General features: G+C 33.7%; 1 protein-coding gene across 11 annotated transcripts in view; it reads right to left on the minus strand.

The window, feature by feature from the left end:
• The window catches only part of LOC109533797 (latrophilin Cirl), a 128,126-nt gene that overhangs the window by 31,096 nt on the left and 71,079 nt on the right, over positions 1-25,951 (minus strand). For all 11 annotated transcript variants that reach the window (XR_002171560.2, XR_002171559.2, XM_019899216.2 and 8 more), the window contains exon 3: positions 1,090-1,282. Coding sequence is in view for 9 of the 11 variants with exons in the window: in XM_019899216.2 (XP_019754775.2) it covers positions 1,090-1,282 (193 nt within the window). In the remaining 2 variants the exon portion in view is untranslated. The remainder of the gene's footprint in view (positions 1-1,089; positions 1,283-25,951) is intronic.

A 25,951-nucleotide genomic window follows, 5' to 3' on the forward strand; every position in this document is an offset into this window, starting at 1 on the left:
TTCAATATTGCGCCTTTATTAATGGCGATAATAGACAGCTTTAGAGTAGATGTTTCTTCGCTTCATGTTAATGCTCATTAATTGCATTTGTGTACCTTGATAATCGAAACTAAAGTAAATTACATAAAATAATAATAGCAATTAGAGGTTTTTCAATATCAGCGGAAAGAAAACTCATCATATCACTCGGTTCTTAGTAGGCCATAAACATTTTTACGACTTCGATTCAGTATTTCATTGTAATTAGTAAAGATACTATGAGTTTCAGGTAGTGCAACTTTTTACTCTATCGCGCCGAAAGACATGATTTAAAAATTTGTATAATCCATTCACAACTTTTTTTTAATTGACGCTCTCCAAGAATCTGTTTTTTTTTTTAATAAAAGTTCCATATTTCCATTCGGCTACTGAAGCGACACCGAATTATTCTAATTGCATTTAAATATTCATAATATGTCAGAAGATAGAACTGTTCAATCCCTCATTTGCAACCTCCGGCTTTTAGCTGCACCGCTGGAGTGGATTTCTGAGATTTAAGTAAGTTTTATGCGTTTATCGGTAGTAGTGTTGGACGTTCAATATAGAGTTCAGTTCCTTTTTGAAAGAAATTTTCATAAAATTGACATTTTAATTACAAACGGTTTGATTAAAAACAAAAACGTCCTTTTTCAATGGAGGTTCTTTTTTGTGGGTTCCTTGAGTATATAGTGTTGTCCAGTTAAGAATGCTTCTTTCAAAAAATATGAAGAAGGAGCGAGTTCTGTTGAAATTTAGCTTCGCGTTGTTTTTGACTTTCAACTCTCGAATCCATTTCGAACCGAAATATCAAATATCACACAATTGCCTTGCAACATACTGTACAATTATAACTTTGTGTAAATTACTTTCACCTAATAGGATACGCGAAATTACTTAATATGATTTCGATGCCGCAGCATTTTCTCGGCATGATTGTGATCGTTTAACTCAAGATTTCTAATAACGTAAGGCTAGTGTCGATATATGTGAACAAGTAGTGAATTCGATAAACGTGCGCCATGAAATGTGATCACAGGAAATATCCAAGCAATAGAAAAAATGAAAACTTGCCTGGCATGAAGTACCCTCAATGACTTTGGAGACATGCAGTTTACGCTCCAATCCGTGTTGCCGTGGTCGTTGCAAATTGTTATCGAAAATCTCCCATAATTGGCTCTAATCAGCTTAATCAGTTCACCATCCTTGCATTCAATTTTCAATGTTTTCCCTTCACACGCGTATGCTGTTTCATACCGGTATTGTTCTGTAACAAAAATCATTGTTAAATAAATGTTATTACCTTGGTAATATCTATTAAGTATGCCGCATGCTCTACGATCATTGTATAAGATTGTTTCACTTGTTCTGTAATAGATTCCTTAAGTCTTGAAGGCTGAACATCGATTATGTTAACCGACCGTCTAGTAGTATATAATATGTTTTTAAGAAATTATAATTTGCCAGCCCACATATTTCAGTTAATATAACAGAAAGGTAAGGAAAGACGCCGGTGTGTTATTTGAACCGTGTTCCATTTCCAGTACCTGAAAACCATAAACATCAAGGAATAATCTGTGATAAAATCCTGAAATATATTTTGTTAATCCTTGGAAGTTAAATAGTACTCAGCCCGTCCATCGCTAAGCCTTAAAAGGTTGTGCATTAAAAGTATAAGCTTTTTTCTAATAATTATGAGGCTCGGTAAAGCTCGAAATAAAATACAAACGACCTACTTAATTAAAACGATTAAAGCATAAAAAACATTATTTTAACAAATCAGAGACAGACAGAACCCGTAGTAAATATTCAAAAAGAATGCCTTTTGGTATGCGTAGTTATTCCACAGACTCAAAAAAACTCTTAACCACCTATTTGTTTTCAATGCATTAGTTTTCCAAACAGGTATACCGAATGCCCTGATTAGCAGTACCTGTTCTCTGTTCTTCGATGGTTGTCGATTTCATTTTGGCCGTACTTTCATGGTCGGTACTCGGTCCGATATGCGACTTTGTCTCTCGTGTCAGTTTTCTTCTTGAACCGGTCTACACGCAAAACGCCAACTGTTTCTTCTTTCAATGTTGCCGGGTTGCATTGCATAGTACCCAGGTCAAATAATTTAAGTACCACAACATTTTTTCTCGAAAAAAACTATATCCTGCTATTAAGACGGAACGCCAGGCCATTATTTAACCACCCTTGCCTCTGGGGATACAACAAGTAAAGCCATTGTTTGTTTGATGAGGGAAGGCCTATTTTCGATTCAAGTTTAATAAATTAGAGAGGCAGATTCATCACAGACATTCGACTAATTAATTTGGACTTCAGAGTTGACTTGTCTAAAAGGAGCATTTGGAATTGATACGAATGTTGGTTTTGAAGATATTGTTTATATCCCGTTATATTTCACAGAGCTGACCCTTATTTGTCTTAGAACTGAACTGAAGTGAAACACCTTATGCCATGGTATTCGAAATTAATGTCTTCATTTAATATTGTCTCGGATAGTTAAATGGGATTAGCTCTATCTGGTACATGATTGCAATCGCAGCTGTTATAAGACGGACAATTTTCTCTCCTCTTCTTAATTAGTGATGGCAAGTGTAGTCGCTTTTACACATTCAACTTCAAAACTATACATGCAATACCGACTCAAATACCACATAATTTACATTCCAAATTTCATAATCAACTAACTAAAGCCATAATTGAAGTCACATAGAACTTTTTGAAAGTCAGCCACTCAATTTCATGGAACAGTTGTGGAGTAGTTAAGCCCATCTACATTATGAAAAAGCGCGATAAGATTTTGAAGATAAACGTAAAAGTTTCAGTCCGTTGGATAACTTCGTGTAATTAGGAATAATTTTATTACACTTAAAAACGGGAACTTCAGCAACATTCCGAGCGTTACCGATGTTTCCGTCTGAACTACACCGGTCACACGTTGCCAATTCTCGAAACTGTTTCATTTTTAAATGTCGAAACATTAACAATTGATCATCAAATTTATTCAGTTTACAAGCTGTTCCTTCTTCAATAAACGCAATATTATTTTTCCCATTCAGATTTGTTAAGGAAACCCCTTTAGCTTTATTTCAGTTCATTAAAAAAGTAACCGAAAATAGCCATTTTATTTAGCAAAACATCAACATTTTAGGTTTTAATGAAAAACGCTTAAATGAATTGCCGTCAAGTGTGATGATTACCAATGATTTAAAAATCTTGGAAGTTCTAATCCGTAAGAATTATCTCGCCCCTGCCGATAAAAATTTGACGTGAAAGTACGCAAAAAACCGTTAATGAAAATTGTTCTGAACTCAAAGAGAATCAATACAAAACTTTTTAAGAAAGCAAACTCTAAAGTCGTTTGACTTTGTTACTTAAATTACACAGTTTTCCTTTCGATGAATTTTAAATTCTTTATTTCTGACTTGACGAAAAGGGTGGATCGTCACTCCTTGCACGTTGTAGGAATAGGTTTTCTATATAAAAGCCTCAAATCCGCTCAATTAGTTTATAATACATTTTTGAAAATTACCCATGATCGTCTGAATCAGAGGGTGAATCACCATATACATATTATTCAGCTTTATTTCTTTCAAACGGATGAGAATAAAAATTACCTCAATTCACATCGTTACGCTTGAACAAAAAAAACTTCATCAGGTACATTCTTGCCAAGCTAATTTGCGTTAATGCTGATTTAAAATTCGATCTGATGCGAGTCCATATTAGGAAAACTCTGGTTTTTCAAAATATAGTTTGTTCAAAGTAAATCAAATCTAGACAGATAATAAAAAATACAGAAATAACTATTTTATTTCTACATATATTTTTTGCAATATAAATTTGACTATTTGGTGATTTTCAGTTAAATTTTTGTTAAGTTTGGAATTTTTTGAAGCAAAAAGTCCAAAGAACTTTAGTTTTTACTGTTCAACGAATTAAATGCTGCGTTGGCTGTTCGTTAGGCGTTTTTTTGTTTATCCCATAAAATGTATCATTGCTTTTTGTTTTTATTTAGATCTGCTCTGTTATGAGCTTTTAAGACAAAATTACATGTTTATTTCCAAATAAGTGCCACTTGCCACAGTCGCATAAAAAGTTGTGATTGATTTATTTTCATACATTTTAGCTGAATAATTCTCAATATTGTTTTGGTACATCCTTTGAATGCGTAAGAAAATTAATACGTTGCAGGAGTGAGGGAAAGTATTTTAATCCCGGTGATTTCTAAATAACGATATAATTTTTACATTATACAGAAATTATACATAGAGAATAGAATAATATATCGATGCTCTAATGCTGATAGGTCGAAAGCCCATTTAATATTTTTTTACAGGGGACACAAAAAACTGCATAGAATACTAATAAATTAATGTAATGTTTCTTTAAGTGTTTATCTGTTGTTTCTGTTAGCAGCATATAGTAATGTTTGATTTTTGCCTTTGACCCAAAAATATAAGTTTTATTGCTTCTACAACTTTGAAACGCAATTATTCGGAAATCGCTGGACAAAAAGCAACAAAGTAGTTACTAATGTAAAGAGAATTGAACCTCCTTTACAACGATGTGCCACTTGACCCCGCTTCCCAATTAAGATTCTCAGGGTGACATCTACCCCTCATAAATGGTTGAAACAAAGAGGCTAAACATGTTCATTTAAAGTGTCCCCTTTACAAATAAAATTGACGGGTCTCCGATTTTTCATATTTTTAACTGCAAGACAGATATTAAGGGTGGGAAGTTTTCAAATTGACATCCGGTATGTGTAGGCACATGATGTACAAATTACATTTTCATTTCATCCTGTTTTCACATTAGTTGCTACTTAGACATAGACAGGTTTTTAGTTTCATTTTTCTTCTCCCCTTCATGGCTTGTTGACCGTATCTAGATGCTTTTATCGCAATATTTTTCTCCGTTGAATTATCTTTGTGGTAAATCCTTGGCAAGGTGTTAAGAATAGAGCTTTTCGCAGTGTGAAAGATTCAAAGACACAATACAATAAAGATGTTATTGAATTGCCTTCGCGACAGTCGTCGAGACCTAATGGGATTCCTAAATTCCAATGTCAGTTTGTTTCAACACGTTCAATACACCACCTGTTGAAATGGCTTATATTCGTTCGAAAAATCACCCGATTGACATGTTTATTTTTAATTGCAACCGTTCTCTAGAAACGACAAACAATATACACCCTATAGTGGACCTGGAACTTACTTAGCTAAGTTGAAAGAGCTCTTCGAAGTGGTATTACTTCGTTCAAATTCGATACGTTGCGAAGTTTGTTAAACTCATCAAATGGCTTTATTACATTTACTAAGCTGTTTGCCAGTACTCATTAGTTAAGTGTCAGCAAGACACTATTAAATAGAAAACCCTCATCCATCATCAATAAATCTAAAGTTTTTGTGGACGATCCAGCTCGGAATGCATTGCAAGTTTCATTGTGCTGACTGGAAGTACATTTAAAATAAAAATATTGTTTATTCTGATCCCGCAAATTAATTCGCGGGATTTTGGCAATTAGTCAAATGCCTCAACGGATAACTTATTACGAATTGTTGAAAGCAATTTTTGGGGTTGATATTTCGCAATTAGGCGGTAATAGTTTTTTTAAGCAAAAAAGCGAGTAACAGACCAGCTGGTTAGCACAACCGAATTTTTTTCAACGTTTTTATGATAAATCATGAAGGTCCAAACATTAGGCGTTCGAAAGGCAAACGTGCTGTAACCGAGAACCCATTAGAAGGCAGTGTAAGCCTAAAATTAACGTTGAAATTTCCATAAATACATTAGTAGCTGCCTATATATAACGTTCGCAATTTCATACCCCGAGATTCAGCAAGCGATAGCGCCTCTAAAAGTAATAAGCCGGATTAAAAAATATTAATCATGGGAAAAATTATGGAGGAACATTAGTTTTGTCATAAAAGACTATTAGAACATTCCCTCACTTATTAAATTTGGATGTGTACTGTACCTGCCTTAATCTCATTGGTTTTGAGTGTAAAAAATGCATAAAATAACACCAAAAGGCTAAGATAAACGCGGAAAGCAAAATATCGCTTATCAAAGCTAATTAGGCGTTTTATTTGATTTTGATGCCTTGAGGACACCACTGGGAAACACCATTTAATTATCAAAACATTATTTACCTTTAATAAAATCCTGTAGGCTTCTTTCAGACAAATAATTATTTTAGGGGAAACTCCATTTCTCAGCCATTGAGTCCTGAATAAATTAATTCTCGTCAACCAACTTCCTTTAAGTGAAAAGTTTATTCGAGGGATTCGTCCTCTATCTGCTTAAAAATTATTCATCCCGTTCGAAGCAAAGCTAAACTTTTTTCATATTTTATGTCACCTTTTGTTGAAGTTGGAGCTGGTAGCCAACCGAAATCCGCTTTACACAGAACACTATCCCTTTATAAATCGAAATCGAAAATTATTTAAAAGTCGGAAAAAGGAAAAAAGAGACAACCATCAGGCTTTTGACCATTTTACAGGGAACACTTTTCTGCATTAGATTAATAATTCACAATACGAAACAGTGCACAAATTACTACTTGTTTTCAGCATACCAACTCTGTACGTTCAACTGATGTTTATGCTGCTCATGCAGAAAGCTTATTATAACCCACGATGTATTGAATAATAATGCATTATGAAAATATATTAATTTAAATCAAGCGAAGGCACATCCAATATAGACGGCCAATAAACACGTTGGGGGATACTACATAAAAATTTTGAAAGTGGCATTGAGGAACGTTTTTTGACTTGAGAATGTAGTGAAGCAAGTGCGCCCGGAAATGCGGAAAAAAGCTTAAACAATTAAAGGTCTAAAATTGTGCAATCGGCTTTGCAAACTGTAAGAAATTAGAGTAAGAGGGTAGAGTAAAGTTTAGTTGGGTGATTTTAACAAGCAGAAGTAGAGTATGAATGAGGGAAGGATAGAAGAAGTATTACCGCAACTTATAGCTAAGCAGCCAAAGAAATAATTGCTAGGACTGAGCAGACAAAAACTGAGGACTGTAGCCTTGTAAAGGTCACAACACCCGGTACAACCCGACACGCCCCCAGTAGAAAACATATTTTCAGGATGGGGCTGTCCGATCGGCCCACCTGTAGAGAGTGCGAATTAGAGTATGAAACAAACCTCCTACTGTCTACCACTACAAAAACTACTTGGAAGTTATGCTATATGTAGAACAGACGAGGGCACATTAGAACAAAAATTGCGAGGAAAAGGTTTTAGTAGGGAAACATTTGCAGTCTCACACTCTCAAATTAAACATATGCATTTGTTTAGATATTCCCGTTGGAACAACAATGGTTCGGTAATCTATTTGATGTGTATTAGGAGCATCTAAAACAATATATCGCGAAACCATAGGGAAAAACAACATGAACCTTCCTAATCTACATTCGTCTTGTATATTTACATACAGTGGCCAGTGGCGTAAGTTATGTTAAATATACAAGTCCATGTGACCCCCAAACAAATAGGGATTTATGGATGACTAGCTTCGTCTATCTATTAATGAGATCCAGAGCGCAAAACACCAGCTTTGGACGCTTCATAATAGGGAGCATTTAACAAACATCGTCCATAACAAAGAAAAAAATCATTAGGAAGCAAAACAACTATGCCGTGTCCCATCCCAATCCACTTCAATTGAAACTATTTACGTGATCAATAACCCTAAATGATAATTCCTAGCTATAACTGCATTAAGTGGCCAAGGTATGCTCTATATTGGGCCTGACATTTTTTTTTTCAGTTTTTCTCTCCCATTTAATGGCATTTACATGTTCGGGATTTATTTGTAAATCAGCGGAAACCCGGCGTAGAATTTAAAAATCCAAAAAAAAAATTGTTCCCTGAAAATTTCCAGGAAACATTTTGATTGGTGGGCAGACCTTTAACTCGTGCAAAATATATTTTTTTAATAGCGACATTGCAAAATGTGCGAAGAAAAGCGGATTTCTATTATGTAAATTCAATGTGTAGAATATCATGCATTGTGGCAGTCACTGAAATATCAACAAACTACTCAATTATAATAGTCCGAATTATTGGTTTTTGCATTATTAAGTAGATTATGTAAATTTAGTTTATGTATTGTTTGAAAAGTAGAAATAGTTGGATTTCATTCAGCGCTCATGATTAAATAAGTACTGTTTTGCAAAATATCTCAATCTGACTCAAATTTCATTTAAAAACCGCTATAATTCGTAAGAAATAAAACATTATGGGAAATTGATAAATTTACTCATGAATAAAAAAATCAAATGGTTAGAAAATTAATGGTTGATATCCCATATGAAATTTTTAATTTTTCTAAAATCCACTGAAATTCTTTAGTCCTTCCTCTTCGGGCAAGGACCCTCGCTCAAGTTAAAGAGGTCCATTGAACGATTTCCTTTTTAAGGCCAGATGGAGAATCTTTCACATAAAAGTAACCGTTTGAAGCACTGAATTGAAATAACAGAACAAAGCCGGCGAAAATAGGCTTCCATCTAAATCTTAGTTCAGTCACTTTACTATTGGAGTGAAGCAATGCGTTTTGTTACCGTGAAATCCCAGACCTTCGGATAAGAAAACTTAATTTTGAGGCAGATCGGTGTTGAGAATATCTCTGCATTTTACCAGAATTCATTATAATACTTTCGCTATGCTAGGGATTTTTAATATGGCTTTATAAAATTAGCATCTTCGATGATTCAGTTATTAAATGCAAGCAAGAAATAATGCTGTTGATTTTGTAAGAAAACGTACATTATTAAAATTTATCAGAATTTAATATTATATATAAAAATGTCAATGAACCTAGAAAGTCTTGTAGAATGTATATTAGGATTAATGTCAAGCATTTTTCAACCGTTTTTAGCTAATTTTTTGCTCGAAATATAGGCCGTTAATTAATCAAGAAAACCAGTTTCATGCTGGAATTGTTGACGCTTTGAAGGCAAACACTTAACATAGTCTCGCAGCTTCTCAATCTTTCGATACAGGGTGTATGAAAAGACAATATATTTTGAACGTTTTATTAATATGTAAAAAAACTTATAAAATACTTTGCTTAAATATTACCCGCTAGTTGGATTGTTATAATTTATTTCGGTGCTTCAAATATCGGGTCATTATTAATACATGGCAAAAACTTGTTTTGCCAGGATAATTAAGATTAGTCCATCAATTTAAGATGGCTTTTAGAAGTTATTAGTAACAGGAAAAGTATTTGAAAAACTTTTCAAATGTCCTCAGAGTGTATTTTGTGAATCCAACTAGTTCTACGGCTTATCAGAAGCCCGCAGTTCGCTATCGCTCAACTCTGTTCGAACTTTAAGTAGATGCAGACCACAAACTAGTTTTAGAGCTGTTTCAAACTACACTATTTCTCAATAACTAAATATATTGCTTTTAACGACTAAAGAGCCTCGCTCTGTATTTTAAAAAGGTAAATTTATCACAATTAACAGTGCGCGAGCTATTTTTCATTGAAGCTACTTGTATATTTCACGCAAATTTCGAAATAAATTTTTTCTCGCGTAAAAAAATATGTTATTAGACACCGTTAGACACAAGTCGTGTGGAAGTTTACCTACTTTGTTACCAAACTCATTTATTATTTATTTGATAGACATCAACATTCTAAATCTCGAAATTCCTACGTTGAAAAGACACCCTCCCTTAAACGCGATTAGGTAAATAATCACGTGCAAGCGTAATTAATGAATTAAATACAATTCAGAGCTAAATATAGCATTAACAGCAGTTAATCCAACTCTGCTTACTAATAAATTATTCAAATATTTGTTTTCTGATGATTTACCTGGAACGGAATGCCGTTTCTGTTGAGATTGGACATTTAATTTACCTCGATTTCGAATGTATTGTGATACGAAGTTTCGTAATTTTTTTGTAGTGGGTTACAGTATTTGAGCGACATTTGTGAGCATGCATAAATCCTACTTGAACTTACTGCAGAATTTTTCGTTTTTATTTTTATTTCGGGCGCTTTTAGTTTTGTTTGCCTGTTGAAAAAGTATAATAGCTGTTGACAGCATTGTCCACAGGAATGTTGTTGGACTAAACTAACTAATCTACGAAGCTTAATTTATTTTATCCAGCATTGTTCACATAAAAGTTAAAACACTGCCAATTTTATTACAACATACACAATTCAGACATTGGTTTCTGATAGATGCATTATCGTTTTTTAATATGTAATTTTATTAGAAATAAAATAACAGTGGCACATGGTGCAAGAGGGGAGTAGTTAATAATGGAGTTTAAGGAAGCATTAGAGTTCTAAACTATTCAGGGCCCCAGCGTCAAAATAGTAATTCCAGAAATATGGCATAATCTGTAAATAGGTAGTTGGAAATAATGTACTTTGTAGCACTAGCAATGTGACCACTAGAGTGAACAGCTTGATGTATTAATGGAGTAATGAAAGCTAAAACAATTTTTATTTATTAGAGCACCATACTCATGATCTGTCTTTATTGGTGTTCAGAAAAAACTACAAACAGTTTTGCGAGCGGTTTCTTTTGAATTGTAACTGGAAAAACAGTAATGGAATTATATACAGACAGAAGAAGCAGGTCGGTAAAAAGCTCGTAGGTTCTTTTTCGAAAACCAGAAATAGTTAACAGTTCAGTTAAGACTACTATTTCAATTTTATTAGTATCTACAAATCTCGTCAGGCAAAAAAAATTGCAGGAATGCAAGCTTCGCTACAATAGAGTAGGCTGTATTAGCGTTTAATTATGTAGGTATACAGACACTGATTTACAGGGTTAATTGAAAATTGGAGGCATTTTGCTACAATCTAAGAATTATACGTTTGGAGATCAACAGTAAGCTCGGAGAGAATGGAAATAATGAATATTTTATGAATCTACATCGGTTTATCGGTTAACATGCTGGGTATTTTCATGGCAAAAGCAAAGCTTTTCATTCAGTGATTTACTAGATGTTCAGGAAAACTTGAGCCAATATTTGAAATATTCAGCTCCAGTTGGAGAAGCGTCCGGTTTTAAACAAATGAGATATTGTAATTGAATAAAATACTAATTTCAGCTGGAAAGCATTAAGGACAACATATTCGGAATGCCTATGGGATGGTTTGAGCTAGCCGTTAAATCGATTGATCTAAACTAATGTTAACTAACGTAATAGGCTACCCGAGATTCTTTACGTTTTCAACATTCAACACACAATGAACAGATAGATACATTGTGCAACGTAACCCGATAAATTGTCAAGATTTTTTCGAAAGGTCGCCGCCATTCAATTAGTCACTGTGGATTTGTTAGCTCCAAAGGCCTTGGCATAATATATCTAATAATTCCATGGGTATCGATTTGCTACATACTGAGAATAAACAATGGATAGTTATTCTTTTAATATTTAATATGTTGGAGGAATTTTACAGCCCATCTTTGATGATGGCACATATTTAAATAAATATTTGTTTCATTAAGTATGAGATCATGCGTTCGTTATGCAAAAGCTATTTTTAACGGAGAATAATAAGTGCTAATTATTAATAACAACCGTAAACATCTTCGGTGCGTTTTCATGCTCACACAATGCCAAAGAACTTTAATTATACTTGAAAGCAATGCGTCATTTGAATAATTCACCATTTTTTTTCCAGCATTTTTCTAACTCACAATTCAATGAATCTGGATTAATTGATAAGGATTACCTATTCAATTGAAAGTTAATTCATAAAAACTTGACAAAGTCGCTTGAACTCGCGTTGAAATTTTCACTATAAACCTGTAACTAGCAGCAACCGTAAATCTGATAAATGCCCGCAATGTCTTTTTTGTCAATCTATTACCAGCCAATTTGCACAAAATCGTTTTCAAAAGTACATATTTAAATTGAATTTCCTCTCGTACTAAAAAAACTAATATTGAACTCATCGAGTTGGAGAAGTAAATTTTATTTCGCCTGACTTGAATTAGTTAAAATTTCATGTGCCTTGCAGAACGGATAATTTAACCCAGAAACTGCAGGTTAAGAGGAATATTTAAACATCATTACCAAAAGGGTATAAAATCACTAATAAAATTAGGTTTCCGTTCCACTGTTTACACGGCAACTACTGGTAAAACGTGTGTGTACATTTTATCCAAAATCTGATTAATTCATTTCGGAATAAACAAAATAATATCAATTTTGTGGCTGGTTTCGAAGGGCTATAACTTGTAATGCTCCGAATTTTATTTAATAAATTTGCTACGCTTTTTACTCTATATTGTTCCAAGCGTAAACCAGAAAAATATGAAATATATCCTGAAACTTAATAAAAGTTATATTAAAAAATGTTACAAATTGTTTGCTTCCTTCAATTTTATCAATTAGCAATTATCAATATACAAACACAAATCGGCGAATGCATCAAGTTCAACATATCAAATTTCCAATTTGACAAATCAGTTCGCTACTTATCATGTTATGTATTATTATAAACAAACCGCTTTTCTTTTAACGAAATGGTTAATATAGAGTAGGATTAAGTAACACCTGAAGGTCGAAGGAAAAATTTGTAAGGCTTTTAAGTAGTTTCTGTATGATATTTGTTGATATCAAATTTTCTACCGATTTTCAGCAACACGCTTCTGAATTTTCTACGCATACTTAAGAAACACCATGTACATTGTACATACATATACGTATGTATAACTAGCAAAATTATATTTGAAGCCTGTATTTTGTAAGTTTAAGTAAGCTTGAAATTTAATGTCGAAAGTTATATAATATTACAACTTTTCAAGCTTACGTTCGACTACTTTGTCATAAGTTGAACTCGGGCTGGTTTATCTCTGAAAGTTCATCAGTAATAATTTTGTTCTAATTTATTTGTTATCTGTTGGCGGGATCACTAAAGCAAAGAACCGACAAATTCTCTTATTTTTCCGCATTCTATTCATATCCGCATAGGTTTGGAATTTGTAAAATTTAATCTAACGCAACTGATATCCACATAACATCAATTAAATTAATTATTTAAGAAGCAAGAAAAAACAATCAATAATTTATTCAGTTAGGCGTCGTTGCTAAACTGCTAATGAACATTACCAAACTGTTTGTTGCCTTTTGGCTTTATTGGTAACTTGAAGCTCTTGGAACCAAAGCCATGAAAAAATTGTACATACTTGAATATGTGAACGACTTACATAAATCATATCGTTGGATTGCCAAAATCTGTATTTTTAGAATCAGTCATCAAATGGCAATAAAATCAAGAATAATCATCTTTTGGCTCAGAATTCGGTCCCGTAATTTAAACATCCGGGAGGTCAGTGAAAAAATTGTACTTGTTTCAAACTGTTGTGAATCATGAACATTCACACAGCCGGTTGAACGTAATACATTAAGCGCATATAATGAGCTCTTACCGATATCAATTGGACTATCTTAGAGAAAACCACTAAGTTTCTTCGATTCATCTTTCTTCATCATCATTCCCCGTTTTTCTTCAATTCTTTATCAATTAGATGTGGGATCTTACGACTTCAAGTGATTGAAGTTTCTATCATATTACTTATTGACAACTGTAACCACCGTAACGAAATGAATCGTGATGAATTAACTAACATAAGTCATAACATCATTTCCAAGTCAAGTCCAAGTTATAGTTAGAACCTGTGCCTTCGGCAAACACATCAAGTGTCCGCTTTAGTCACACGGAAGTCCCAAGTTCTATATTGGTGACTGAATATTCTTGTTGCTTAGAAAACAAGCCGATAATTTAAGAATTTTGAAACGTTTTTCGCATCGTCAAATGATGATTTCCACATTTGGAGTAGGTAAATATCTGTTGGTCTATTCGTAAATCAGCAAAGGTAAGAAATATTTTCTACTTATCGCCCTATAAATTCGTCACCTTAATCAGTTGGAAAAAAAGTGGATATAGCTTTAAACCTTTTCCGTGCACTCTCCAAGTAAGCTCCCCTAATCCCTTAAAATGAATCAAATTTCAATCACCTTGTAGATTGGGGTTGTTAAAAGATGGATATACATTTTATTTGCAATAAATGGCACACAAACTAATGTTAAATTTGGTAACATGTATACTTAAGCTATAAAACTGGGACATTTATCTTGATAAACACAATAATTTACCTTCGCAAGCCAAAAATAACCATTTGTGTGTGGCAGGGAGACTATAAAAATTATCCGTTTTAGATAGTTTGCAAGATTATGTCTTGAATCAGACAGTCCTCATAACTTTTTAAGCTGCCTCGTTGCCACTTTATATGAAATATTAACAATAAAATAGCTTATTTCCCCATCTCGCTAACGCTTTTGCAATTCTAGAATGCAATAATTTATTTTTTTTTCACTTTTATTCAGCATCGACCAACCCCTATAGGAAATGACGCTTATTCGGTACCAAATAATTGATACAATATTACATTGAAAATCCATTTACATTTTCACTCACTGGCCACGTGTAAGAGGCTGTCACCGATAGTTAATACTGGAATAATCCAATGTAGGTATGTTCGCGAAATCCAGAATTGTGGATATTTCAAATGACGAAATAATTTCCGTCTTCTCCGGAATGCCTCAGGACGATCCAGGCTGTTTTAAATGCATTCTTCGGAGTTCAAGTATGAGCGTTTATGTGAGATGGAATTCAGGGAATGAGCAATCCCGTTTAAATGTTGTTTATACTAAATATCTCTAACAAGATAATCCTTTTACACGATCGGTCTGTGCGGTAGTCACAATGTTTACTGCCGGTTTCTAATTGCAAAATTTTACACTGAAAATAAATACAATAAAAAATCAATCTTCATTTACGGTTGTGCTAAACTTTTTAGTCTATTGTTTTACTCAAAATCGTCGCCTTAATCGCACACAGAATGATGCTTATTCGAAGTAACGATGTTCATATATAAACAGGGTGATTTACGTAGACCGTGCATTAGAAGTTTTCCAACTTATAGCTGTTTTAGAAACAACAAATTTTGTTTCCGGTAATAAGGAGCCGTGCCGAAACCATGTAAAATACATTAAGCCCTCCAGCTAAGCCCCTAATTTTTTAGCATGGTTGGATTAGCCTTCCAATCCAATGGCCGAGTTCTGTAGAACTACAAATATTTTTAAAATATGTGCGTTTAGTACCATTACAACATGACGGTGAGAAATTTTTAAACAATTACTTAATATTGGTTAAGCGTAATCTTACTTTCCTCTATCGTTCGCACACCCTGTACAAAATGCCTTAACAACTAGCTACATATTAAAAAATACACCGAACAAAAATTTAACTATCCGGGATTCATTGTTTTAGTTTTGATTAAAAGCATATATTTTTAATTTTACTTTTTGATGTTTATCGCGAAATACATTGTTTAAACGTAAATATCTTGAAAAGGGGGGCTGCTCAAACCGACCTCTACCAAGTATGCCTTGTTTAGGCACAAAAGCTTGAAGAACAAGAAATTTTAATCGAAACCAAGATAAAACGCGGCTCAACAAATATTTCGGTGTAAATGTGTGCGAACTACCGTATGCACATTTTTAATTAACTTGAAAGCAGATTTAAATTTTTCGCTTAAAAATGGTTCTAATAGAATATTATAACGAGGCACCAAAATATTTTGTCACTCCGTATCTCCGAAACACTTCAGTTTTGGACGGAAGTAAAGTAAATACCTAAGAAAATTTAATCATTTTTAATTAATTTTTCTCGAGCGCATATTGCGATCCTGTGTTAATGATAGTGAAAACAGTCAAAACGTAGTTTTGTTGTTGAATATATGCAAGCATTAGTCTAGGCCGCAAATATTCTAAATTGAAATTCAAAGCTTGGCACTGATTCCCGGTAAAACATGACCAACAACTGGGGCCTCAAATTTCCATCCCTAATTATATGTCCTTCTTTCGTATATATTTCAATTAGTTGTGACAATAGAAAAAACGCTTATATAAGAGCACTTGATTCACAAATTAAAAGCGAAATAAAAAACAGCATTGTTAAATAACCAATTTTTTTGCAACCAAAATCAATTTATTGTTCAATCGTGAGTCATTCTCAGATACTACTCTTGATATATAAGTAAGTTACTCAAGGTGAAAAAGTTTATGATGATGTTTTTAATAGATACTAAGTAAGAGTTCTGTGAATAAAAAGGATAAATTGCCAAGAAGTAAACGTTTTTCTTACATTTGCAGTATCAAACAAAGCAGTATTTTGAACCTTGAACCCTGAACCATAAAAATCGCGTTTTATTTCCCAAATAATTTTTCTGTGGCTCGTCGACAGTTTTATCATAGTATTTCCGAGTCGGAATATGAAACGGCTATTACGATAACCTAATGTCTAAAATCGTCTTTGTGTCCATTAACACTAAAAGCTTACATATAAAATGCACAATAAAATGGTGAAAAGACGAATGCAAGAAATTTACATCTTTCAACGAGATAAAATATGTCCGATTGCAGCAAGCACTTATTTACAATAATTTTTGTCGCTAAAAATAAAAGGTAACCATATATAAATAAAATTGGATTCTTAATAAGCCACCATATGTAAATATATTGAATATCGTGTTTCTGAATTACCATATGGAAAAAGATTGGACTTTTTCCGTCGGATCTCCATAACAGGAGCAATATACAATGGATTTTCTTGTTTCTTCAATTCGTCAATTCAGGAATAACATTTGAATTCACTTTCTGTTTGACTATTTTGTTTAAATTCCATTTCAAAGAATACCGACTTTTCCAATCATGTTTTATTTATTAAGATGATATTCAAATGGATTGCGTCAACTTGAGGCTTTTCAAAAGGTGAACCATAAACTGCGCCAGTTGAATAATATTCGCTCCTCGTAAATCCGAATTTATCAGAGGTATAATTTTCTAACTTCGTGACACTTTTTATCGGTATTTCTTCGCCTTGAAAAAGCGTCGTCGATTACCGCCTAATAAAATGCGGAACGTTCCTAAAACTCAAGATTTACCTAAATCGCAAGACCAGAGCACCCTTCAAAATTAATATAAAACTATCTGGGATTAAAATTTCGAACGAACGGGGGTCGATTAATGTATTCATGGAAATTTCAATGCTAATTCCCCCTTGGATATTGCTCTTAATGGATATAAAGTCGATCGGATTTGGAGGAAATCTTCGGAAAGTCGTTTGCTTGGCTGGGCAAATTACCAAAGTTTTTAAAAGAAAGTCTTACGTTATCTATCGAATAGCAAGTTATTACCTTACTATTTCTTCTGATATCGGCCACGACTTTTATTACCGAATAAAATGCTTTTGGGATGATCAAGCTCTTAAAAGCAGTTTAAGAATGAATCGATCTCTTCTTGGATTTCTTTGAGGTATGTGTTACAGCCTACATGCTATACTGAGTGTGACTGGAAATTTGAATTGAAAAAGATCTTAGCAAAAAGTAATAAAACAAATATAATTTGTGTCTAATGTGGCAGAAACAAGATTATTAATAAATATACGATTATGTTAGCTCAATCCTACACAACGGGGACATAAAACGAAAGATCCAGTAAACCACAAAAAACACCCCAAAACAAGCTTGCCCTATTTCTATTACATATTTTCTAAAGTTCATAAGTAACCATTCAACGATTCACTGGTGTTGAAAGTTGAGTCAATTTGCTTGTATCTGAATATTTTCCATTCTTTTGAGAATACCTTTCTGCATATCCCAAACCAATTTTTCACAGTTCACATCGTAAACCGCGAACAAACAAACGGGAGCAATGAAATTGTCACATAAGTCTCACATCCTCATTTGAATGGCATTACAGAACGAAATATTCCTCCAATTCAGAACTACAGATGAACTAAGAATATGATTTCCCAAAAGGCTGAGCTGATGTGATAGACAGACATGCCCCAATTAAATGTACCGTCATGGAATTCGTCTGATTTTGATGAAAACTATATGTTCCAGATAAATGAAACTTGATTCTGACATGAAAAATAATTTCCGTGCTTAACTTGACTGGTTTCACTTTACACAAATCTACAAAAACAACGAAACCTAACTTATTTAAGTTAGGAGAAATATCTGAAAACCATATAATGCTGGTACCCATAAAATGATTTTCGGTCTAATAAAACGCTTTTACTTCTAAATCGTGTTCGCTCCAGGTTGAAGCAAGCGTAGTTTGAAAATAAATCATTCACACGCAATCAAATTACAGCAAATGAAAAAATATAATTTTAACAATAAAAACAACGCACAGTTCAACGCAGAACTATCAGGAATGATAACTTCTATCTAGGAATATTCCTGTGGTCCATGAGTTTTGGGAGTGGTTTTTCCGAAATTGTACCAACGGGATTAATATGACATATACTACACATTGTGTAATACATTTATTGGGTTTTTAAAGTTAATATTTGACGCTCGGAAATTTGAAAAAATTGGCTGGGGTTTTGATCAAAACAATTAAATAATCTATTTTGTTTTTCAGATAGTTTCTTCAACTGATGTTCATCTAACGGGAAACAACTGTCCAACAGAGACACCAACATTGAGCAACGGTATGTATTTATTTAAAATTAAATTGTTGTGGTTATGAATAGTGAAATCGACATATAATCAGAGTGATCCACATATTCTCCAGCTTTTCTTAAATTTGCATTTAATTAAAGCAATAGCACCTGCTCGCAGTGCAATACCAAGCCCAGTTTTCCAAGTTTTCTGATTTCGAGTCATATTAAGCTAAAATTAACAAATTTGGTATTGATGGAATCTTTGGTATAATTTCGTTACTATGCTGTATAAATATGGCTTGTCTATACGGATAGAGGAACAAAGGAGAGCCGATAGAGCAGCCAAAGCTCTCCAGGAGATAACACTTTCCGAGCAAACTCAGCATAAACTTTGGCGTATGTATATGATGCACTTTGTAAATTAGACATAAATTAAATCAGCGACACACACGTAATTGGTGTGAAAGTGTCCACAGATCCGTATAATTCTGGATGCATTATCCGATTATAATGCTTAAATGCTTACTCAATGCTTTTATAAGCGTTTTGTCCTATATCTCGCGTCTGTGTCGGTCGGATTATACGTTCATTCTATTCATTTACACCCTTTCAATAAGCTTACCATTATTGTGAAAATTGGAGCAGAAATGCCAATTTCTATAGGTTGAGTTGGGCGATAGGTGGGAAACAAAAGTCATTATTCGGCTTTTTAGGAACAATGATTTTGGCTCAGTTGAGAAATCAGTAATGCCAAAGCTTGATTTATCGCATTCCAATTTTGTATCATGCTATTTTTGCTCCTTCTTGATAAAACCTTCCATTCTGATTCAAACTAGATTACGAAACATGATGAGCGAAATCGAATGGCGAATCACAATTATACCCAACCCTATGCAAGGAAGAACAATTTTCCTTCCTTTGTCTTTGCAATATCCTAAACGATTCACGAATTCTTTTGGATAATGTTATCTGGTTTAGGTCTAATTAAGCGAATTTCTTCACGTCTGCCGTTAATTGGTTGGGCTTTAAAGGCCAAGTTTAAAGATAATACGATTTAGAAAATCAGGGGGTTTCAAATCTGTTGATCTCGACGGCCAATGAATGGCCGCGCCTCATCTAATCCATCAGCTTCTTCAGACATTATTTAAGGAATCCCGAACTTCTGTAGTCTAATGAGGAGGAGCGCTGCCTCCGTCTTGTTGAAAACAAATGTTTTGGTCTGGTAAATGTTCTCGGGCAGGAAGTAATGTTTATATACGAAAATAACTTGGACAAATGAATACTGATTCTATTACATATTTGTGTTGCATTCAGCAAAAAGCTATTTTTTCATTCAGCAAAAAACTAAACTTTCAGACAAAGATATTAAAATTATAAACTCACATTAACCGCAATTATTATAGATCTTGGGATAATGTTAAATTATTGCTAGTGTAATGGTAATTTGCTGCAATATTAATGCAGGAGTGATTTAAATTAATATTTCAGTTGATATTCTAAGACTATATGAGGCAAATGATCGATTCTAGATCAAATCTTTCACAGGTTGGTTACGAAAAGTGCAACGCATTGTGGTGTAGTGGGCATATTTACCAGGTTTTCAGTTAAAGTTGCTTATATAATAATTGAGCTTTTCCTGAAATATTTGCATGTAATTAAATGTAAAACTGCTTTTTAGTTTTCAAGTTTTGCTGCTTATGCCAGTTTACTGCGAATAATTGTAAATTTGACATACTTTTGCAAGTTTCGGAAATCCGTAATATTATCAACCGTTGATGTAAGATTGGGCAAATAATTGCTCAGTGCGTCAAAATTCCCTGATATGTTATTAGAGTTCAGTATTAAATAAAAAGTAGACAAGTCAGTGTAATTTGAGTTTCTTTAAAATTTGTGTTATTATTGACACTGCAGTAATACAGTTAAGTTTATATTTAAACAGAATAGCCGCACTTTCAGGCTTGGAACTTTGACTATTACGTAACGATCAAAGTTTCTATATATTAGAGCCGTCACGCGCTGCTATTAAGTGTGTTGAATTACTCTTTATATGAAGCTAGTATTTTAAAATAAATCCGTAACATTTGCCGGAGGCAAGTGATGTAAATAATGTTACACGTTCTAAGTAAATCGCTCATAAAATAGAATTACTGTTAATTAGAACGTTTACTGACTTGTTTGTTTTTTAGACTACAAGAACGCCCTGCAAAGAGAATTCAGTTTTCAATGTACGTCGATTGTAGTTAAAGATAGATAGATGCCTGCCGTTATTACAAGTTTGTGACACTTTTCAAGCAGTTGATAAGAAAATTAAACGTTTCGTGACTTTTTCAGTTTTTGGGCTTTTTTCGGTTAGACATGTTTCGCATCCTCGCTATTTGTTCACTTAACGAAATCGCGAAGAAACATATAGTAATTGTGGCGCTATTAGTCTCACAAAATGAGCAGATATTTATGACAACAGCATCCCTTTTTTAAAGATAGGCCCTCAGGAGTTCAAAGGAAACCGTCGAAAAATTCGTGTAAAAAATGGCTTTCCTAAAATCGTAGTGCAATAGCTATCGAGGGATGTTGTCGATAATTTGTAACTTAATTTAAAAAAAATTGCTTCAAAAATTACAATTTCACATAAGAATGCCGAAATATGCTGTGAGTTATTATATCAATAACTTGGATAATTTTAATAATCATACTGTCGATGTGCCACTTCCAGTAAACAACACAGAAATATTTTTTTAAAAGCTTGAGTGTTAAAAGTAAATGCTTTCATCAGGCATCTAAAGCATCCAAATTAATTCAGCGTTGTTGTTTTTGTTTGCGATCGTGACAGAAAAAATAATTAATTAAAGCGGAAACCTGTCCAAATAAGTAAATAATGGTGGTGCGAAGTACTCAATCGATAATCGTATTATACGGAGAAATGAGAACGGCATAACCACTTGAGATGGCTACCTGGATTATTCAGAAGCTTCCAGATGGATGAGCTATATATGATTCAACTGCTGTATCGTATAATTCCGCGGTGAGTTGATGATGAGCAAGTGAGAACATTGAAACCGGTGTAGGCATTAAATAATTTCAAGACGGACTGAATAAATGCAAAATCGACTCGATATATCGAAATAACGAAAATTATATCGAAAAATCGAATCGAAATCGATATATATATATATATAGGGTGTCCAATTAGTATTTCAAGCTTCTTCGTGAAGCATATACAGGGTGTCCCATTCATAATAGGAAAACATTTAATGTAGGATTTCTGCGGTCAAAATAACACGATTTAGCACAACTTGCCTTAGAAGAATAGTCAACGGAATCAGAAATACGGGAGGCAAAAGTTATTACGAATCAAGTAGTTGCGAAAGTATAATATTGAAAGCATTGATACCGAAAAAATCCAGGTAGAAAATAAGGTCTTCCTGGACCATTATATGAAAAACCATTTCTCGTGATCAATCGAGCACCCTATGTGTATAGCTTATATTTATTGGAAAAATTTCCTGTAGTCGAAATCTCACAAAGGAGTTTCTACAACGAGCACGTTCGTAATAACCCAGGGTTATTTAAAAATATGTTCGATTTTATATATTGACTGTTGGGGTATCAGTATATTGAATGTGGTAAACGGAATTTCTTTGACGCCGAGGATGCCTTGTGTAAGCACTAAAGCAAAAAAAGTTGGGAAATGTAAATAATTCAAACGCGTTTATTCGGTTATTGCGTTTTTGTGTCAATAGATTAAGAAACGCTTATCTAGAGGTAAGGAATTGCGAGTAAGGTTTGCACCAAGTTGCAAAACGGCAACTTTATTTGATATTAACTTATTTGAATAGTCACAGTGGTTTGGTATATTTATAGATATCAAATTATCGTCATGTGTCACTGATTTGAAAATATTTCGACAACCTTCTGTAACAAGGTGTTGTTAAAATGTTTTAAGAACATTCACGGTAAATAAAGATGCCAACATTTACGGTTAAGCTGGTTGTTATTGTGGGAAGAAAAATTTCATTGAGTAATTAGGTGAATTTAGGAAATCTTTCTTAGCGGATCTGGTAAATGTTGTGTAGGACGCAGCGTGTCACTCACGCATTTGCAATCAATGTAACGCAGCTCTTTAGAAGAACAGAATAAATAGTAGCAGGGAATAGACCTTTCGTGTCTTTAGAAAATAACATTACATGCCGGACGGCAAAAAGGAACAAAACAGGGTAGAGTCACATTTTCATACAGGCGAAGGAACGGCCTCAACGGCGTCAAATGACCAGATTAACACATGTTCGTGCTTTAAAATTGCTCCAATTTTTGTTTTTGATCGAGCTATTCTCGCTAGCCACTACTTCAGACGTCCGTCCGGTTTTCAGAATTTTGCCCGAGGCCACCGGCTACCTCACACTCTGCCGCTTGTATCATTATATTCGTATTGCTCGTTTTACTCTTTTTCTTCACTTCTCAGAAAATAGAACAACCGATAAGTCTAATAATATTGAAGCTTATTCAACTTTGCACAATTCAACGAACTTCTTGCATCTCAATAAACTTGATTAAATTCTTTACTTTGGCTCATAAAAAAGTTATTTTTCTCACCACTGTCATGTTATGCGACGGTTATTACCTGGAAAAACAAAATATTTCCCGAACTTCACACATTTTAAGTCAAAGAAACGGCGCTTTATTTGATAAACGGAGAAAGCCAAACCAACAGAAAACAGCAAGAAATATCTGATGCTCTTAAAGTCACGTTTTGTCCTTCATGCGAAAAACAAAACAATCCAATTGTGTTACAATACGTGATATTTTCCACAGGGTAGTTCCGAAAAGCAAACATTTTCTGTGCATTCCTTCCTCTTTACATTTACAAACATAATTTTGATAAACTCATGTGAGAGAAAAAAATCAATCTAAATTTAATGCCATTTGATATTTATTTCGTAACCGCCCACACGCTTTGATTACCTTTGAATTCAGGACATTAAAAAAGTTTGCCATGCATTGCCAGCCCTAACAATGTTGAAACAGATTATTAAACGGGAAATAACAGGTCATGTACAGAGTGGACCAACTCTTTCATCTCTAACGGGATTTCCCCGTAAAATCCTTTAAAAAAGCTTTAATAGTTTGCATTTGTTTTATCTGTGGCTCTACCAAAGGTTCTTAAATGAAACTTTGCGATAAAGTAAAAAATATATTTTTCTTATTTTAAGGTGTGGTTTCGTTCGGAAAGAAAAACAATGGTTTGCTATCTTTGCGTAAAATATCCCGTTTGAAAATAGCTTTTCCGAAATAAAACACTGGGCATCTTCGAGAACACCGTTTTAATGTTTCCATTCACTTTTTATTACTTTATTGGGCTTTGAAAAACTTACAAAGCGCTGGAAATAATGAAGCAGTCTGCTAGAACCTTCATTGTCTTATTAAGGATGTTTATTATTTACAACCTCTAGGTTCGCATAAAACTCCTATCCTTTCTAAGTGCACAATTATCCTGAAATCAGTAAAAACTGTTGCAAGAATATTAGATTTTAAGTAAGATATAGTTTATTATAGCGAATTGAATCTAATTAAGACATCGTTAGCCATTTCCACTGTCTACGTTTCGTAGATTTATTTCTACATCCTCAGGCTCTGGCAATTAATAAACTAGATAGTTTTCATACTTTTATTGTATTGTTATTTGACTACCAGTCGCAGTGATTGTTTTTGGTTGCAAGCATGGGAAATATCGTAAGTATGTACATAGACACTTAAAACTAAGCACATTAGCTAAATAATTTAAAAATTAAGTGCATGCACAGTGAATACAGGGTGTCCGGTCTACATGCACACAAATGTTCGGTTGTCGATGTAATTTATTATACTTTTGGTGAATGAATGACACGATTTTTCCATTGAGTCTGAACCAAAAGCAGTTCTATCTATTTTCTATAAGAGATTTTTGTTTTGTAAATTTACACAAACATGAACGAGAACCACCGTGTTTCGATGAAGTAATATACTTTTACATACCGCCGATAGCCGATATCTCTAAGCCATATAAAATGTCGATATACAAGTGGGCAAAAAAGTTAGAGCTACTTTAATCTAAACACAGTCTACGACCATTATTTAATGCGAATTCGATGCCACTGTTCAAACTTGTTTGTAAAATTTGGCAAAAAGCAGAAATAATAATAAATTGCACTCACAATAATAAAATCCGATGTTATTTAATAATCAGCAGAAGAGAGATTACAATTACGTTTTAATGCTAACGTATAACACACTAATCAGACGTAACGTAAATGTTAAAGCTCCAATCTTGCTGTTGCGGAATATCCAACAAAGATTCATTTGTTTAGTTTATTTTCATACAAGAATATTCTTTTACCAGAAATAGAGAAAGTAACTTTCACAATGCACAAGTTTACTCGAACGAAAATCGTATTTAACAAACAAGTAACACATTTTCAGCTTCAGAATGAGATTAGTATTCAGGCGGAAATTGTTGAAAGTTTTGTGGTGCAACCCCTGACTTTCCCACCCCAATTAAATGCAGTCGATAAACGGAATTTTTCAATAGACCGAAGACAGAATTAGCTTCGCCATTTATTCTACTCTAAACGTTGGAAACTATTTATTTAAGCCATTCTTTCAGAAGCAAATGGATTAGCAGAGGAAATGATCCTCTGTTGACAATGGCTACTGCACTCGCCGGATCTGAGGCATTTAGATTATGTTTTATAGGGGAGAAATCTATTGTATTTTCCTGGCCCATACCCGCTGAAGAGGATTTATGACGACTAAAAAGAAGCAAAAGTGCTGCTTATAAATATAACCGCTAGTAATTAGAAAGGAAAGAATAAAAAACCAGCAAAAACGATAATACATTCATCGAGAAGAAAAGGCTTCTGGTGTTTTTATCTGGTAGAATCTCCTGTATTTTCTGAATGAATTATCGAGATCGCGAGAAAAATGCGAAACTGTAATTTCGAATAATAATTTTGCATCTATTCAAGAGCATCAAAATCACGGTTGGAATCGAAAATACAATCAAATGAAAGTAATAAAACATTTCAATGTGTTGTAATTTCTAGGTCTGGTAAAGGAATTATTGTAATCGTTTCAACATTCCACTGTTAATAACATAAAACATAGCGGATTATCGGTAAGTAAATCGGTAATCAAGTTAAAGATTAGTGCATTTGAACGTTGAATCAAGCAACAGTGCAATTTTGGTTTGGGATATAGATATTTTAATCAGAACATGTAACTTCGATCAGCATAACTGATATGTGATGTTTCTCCCAGATGGAAACGATTTCATGAGTCATGGGATAATTGTGAAATACACATTTATTGCTGCAGAACCATCAGTAATTCATTGGGTAATTAAAATCAATCGACAACAGGGCCCAATGGGCAGTACACCTA

The sequence above is a fragment of the Dendroctonus ponderosae genome, unplaced genomic scaffold (genome assembly GCF_020466585.1).
Source record: "Dendroctonus ponderosae isolate FM_Combo_2020 unplaced genomic scaffold, Dpon_F_20191213v2 Dpon_F_20191213_1, whole genome shotgun sequence".
NCBI lineage: Eukaryota > Metazoa > Arthropoda > Insecta > Coleoptera > Curculionidae > Dendroctonus > Dendroctonus ponderosae.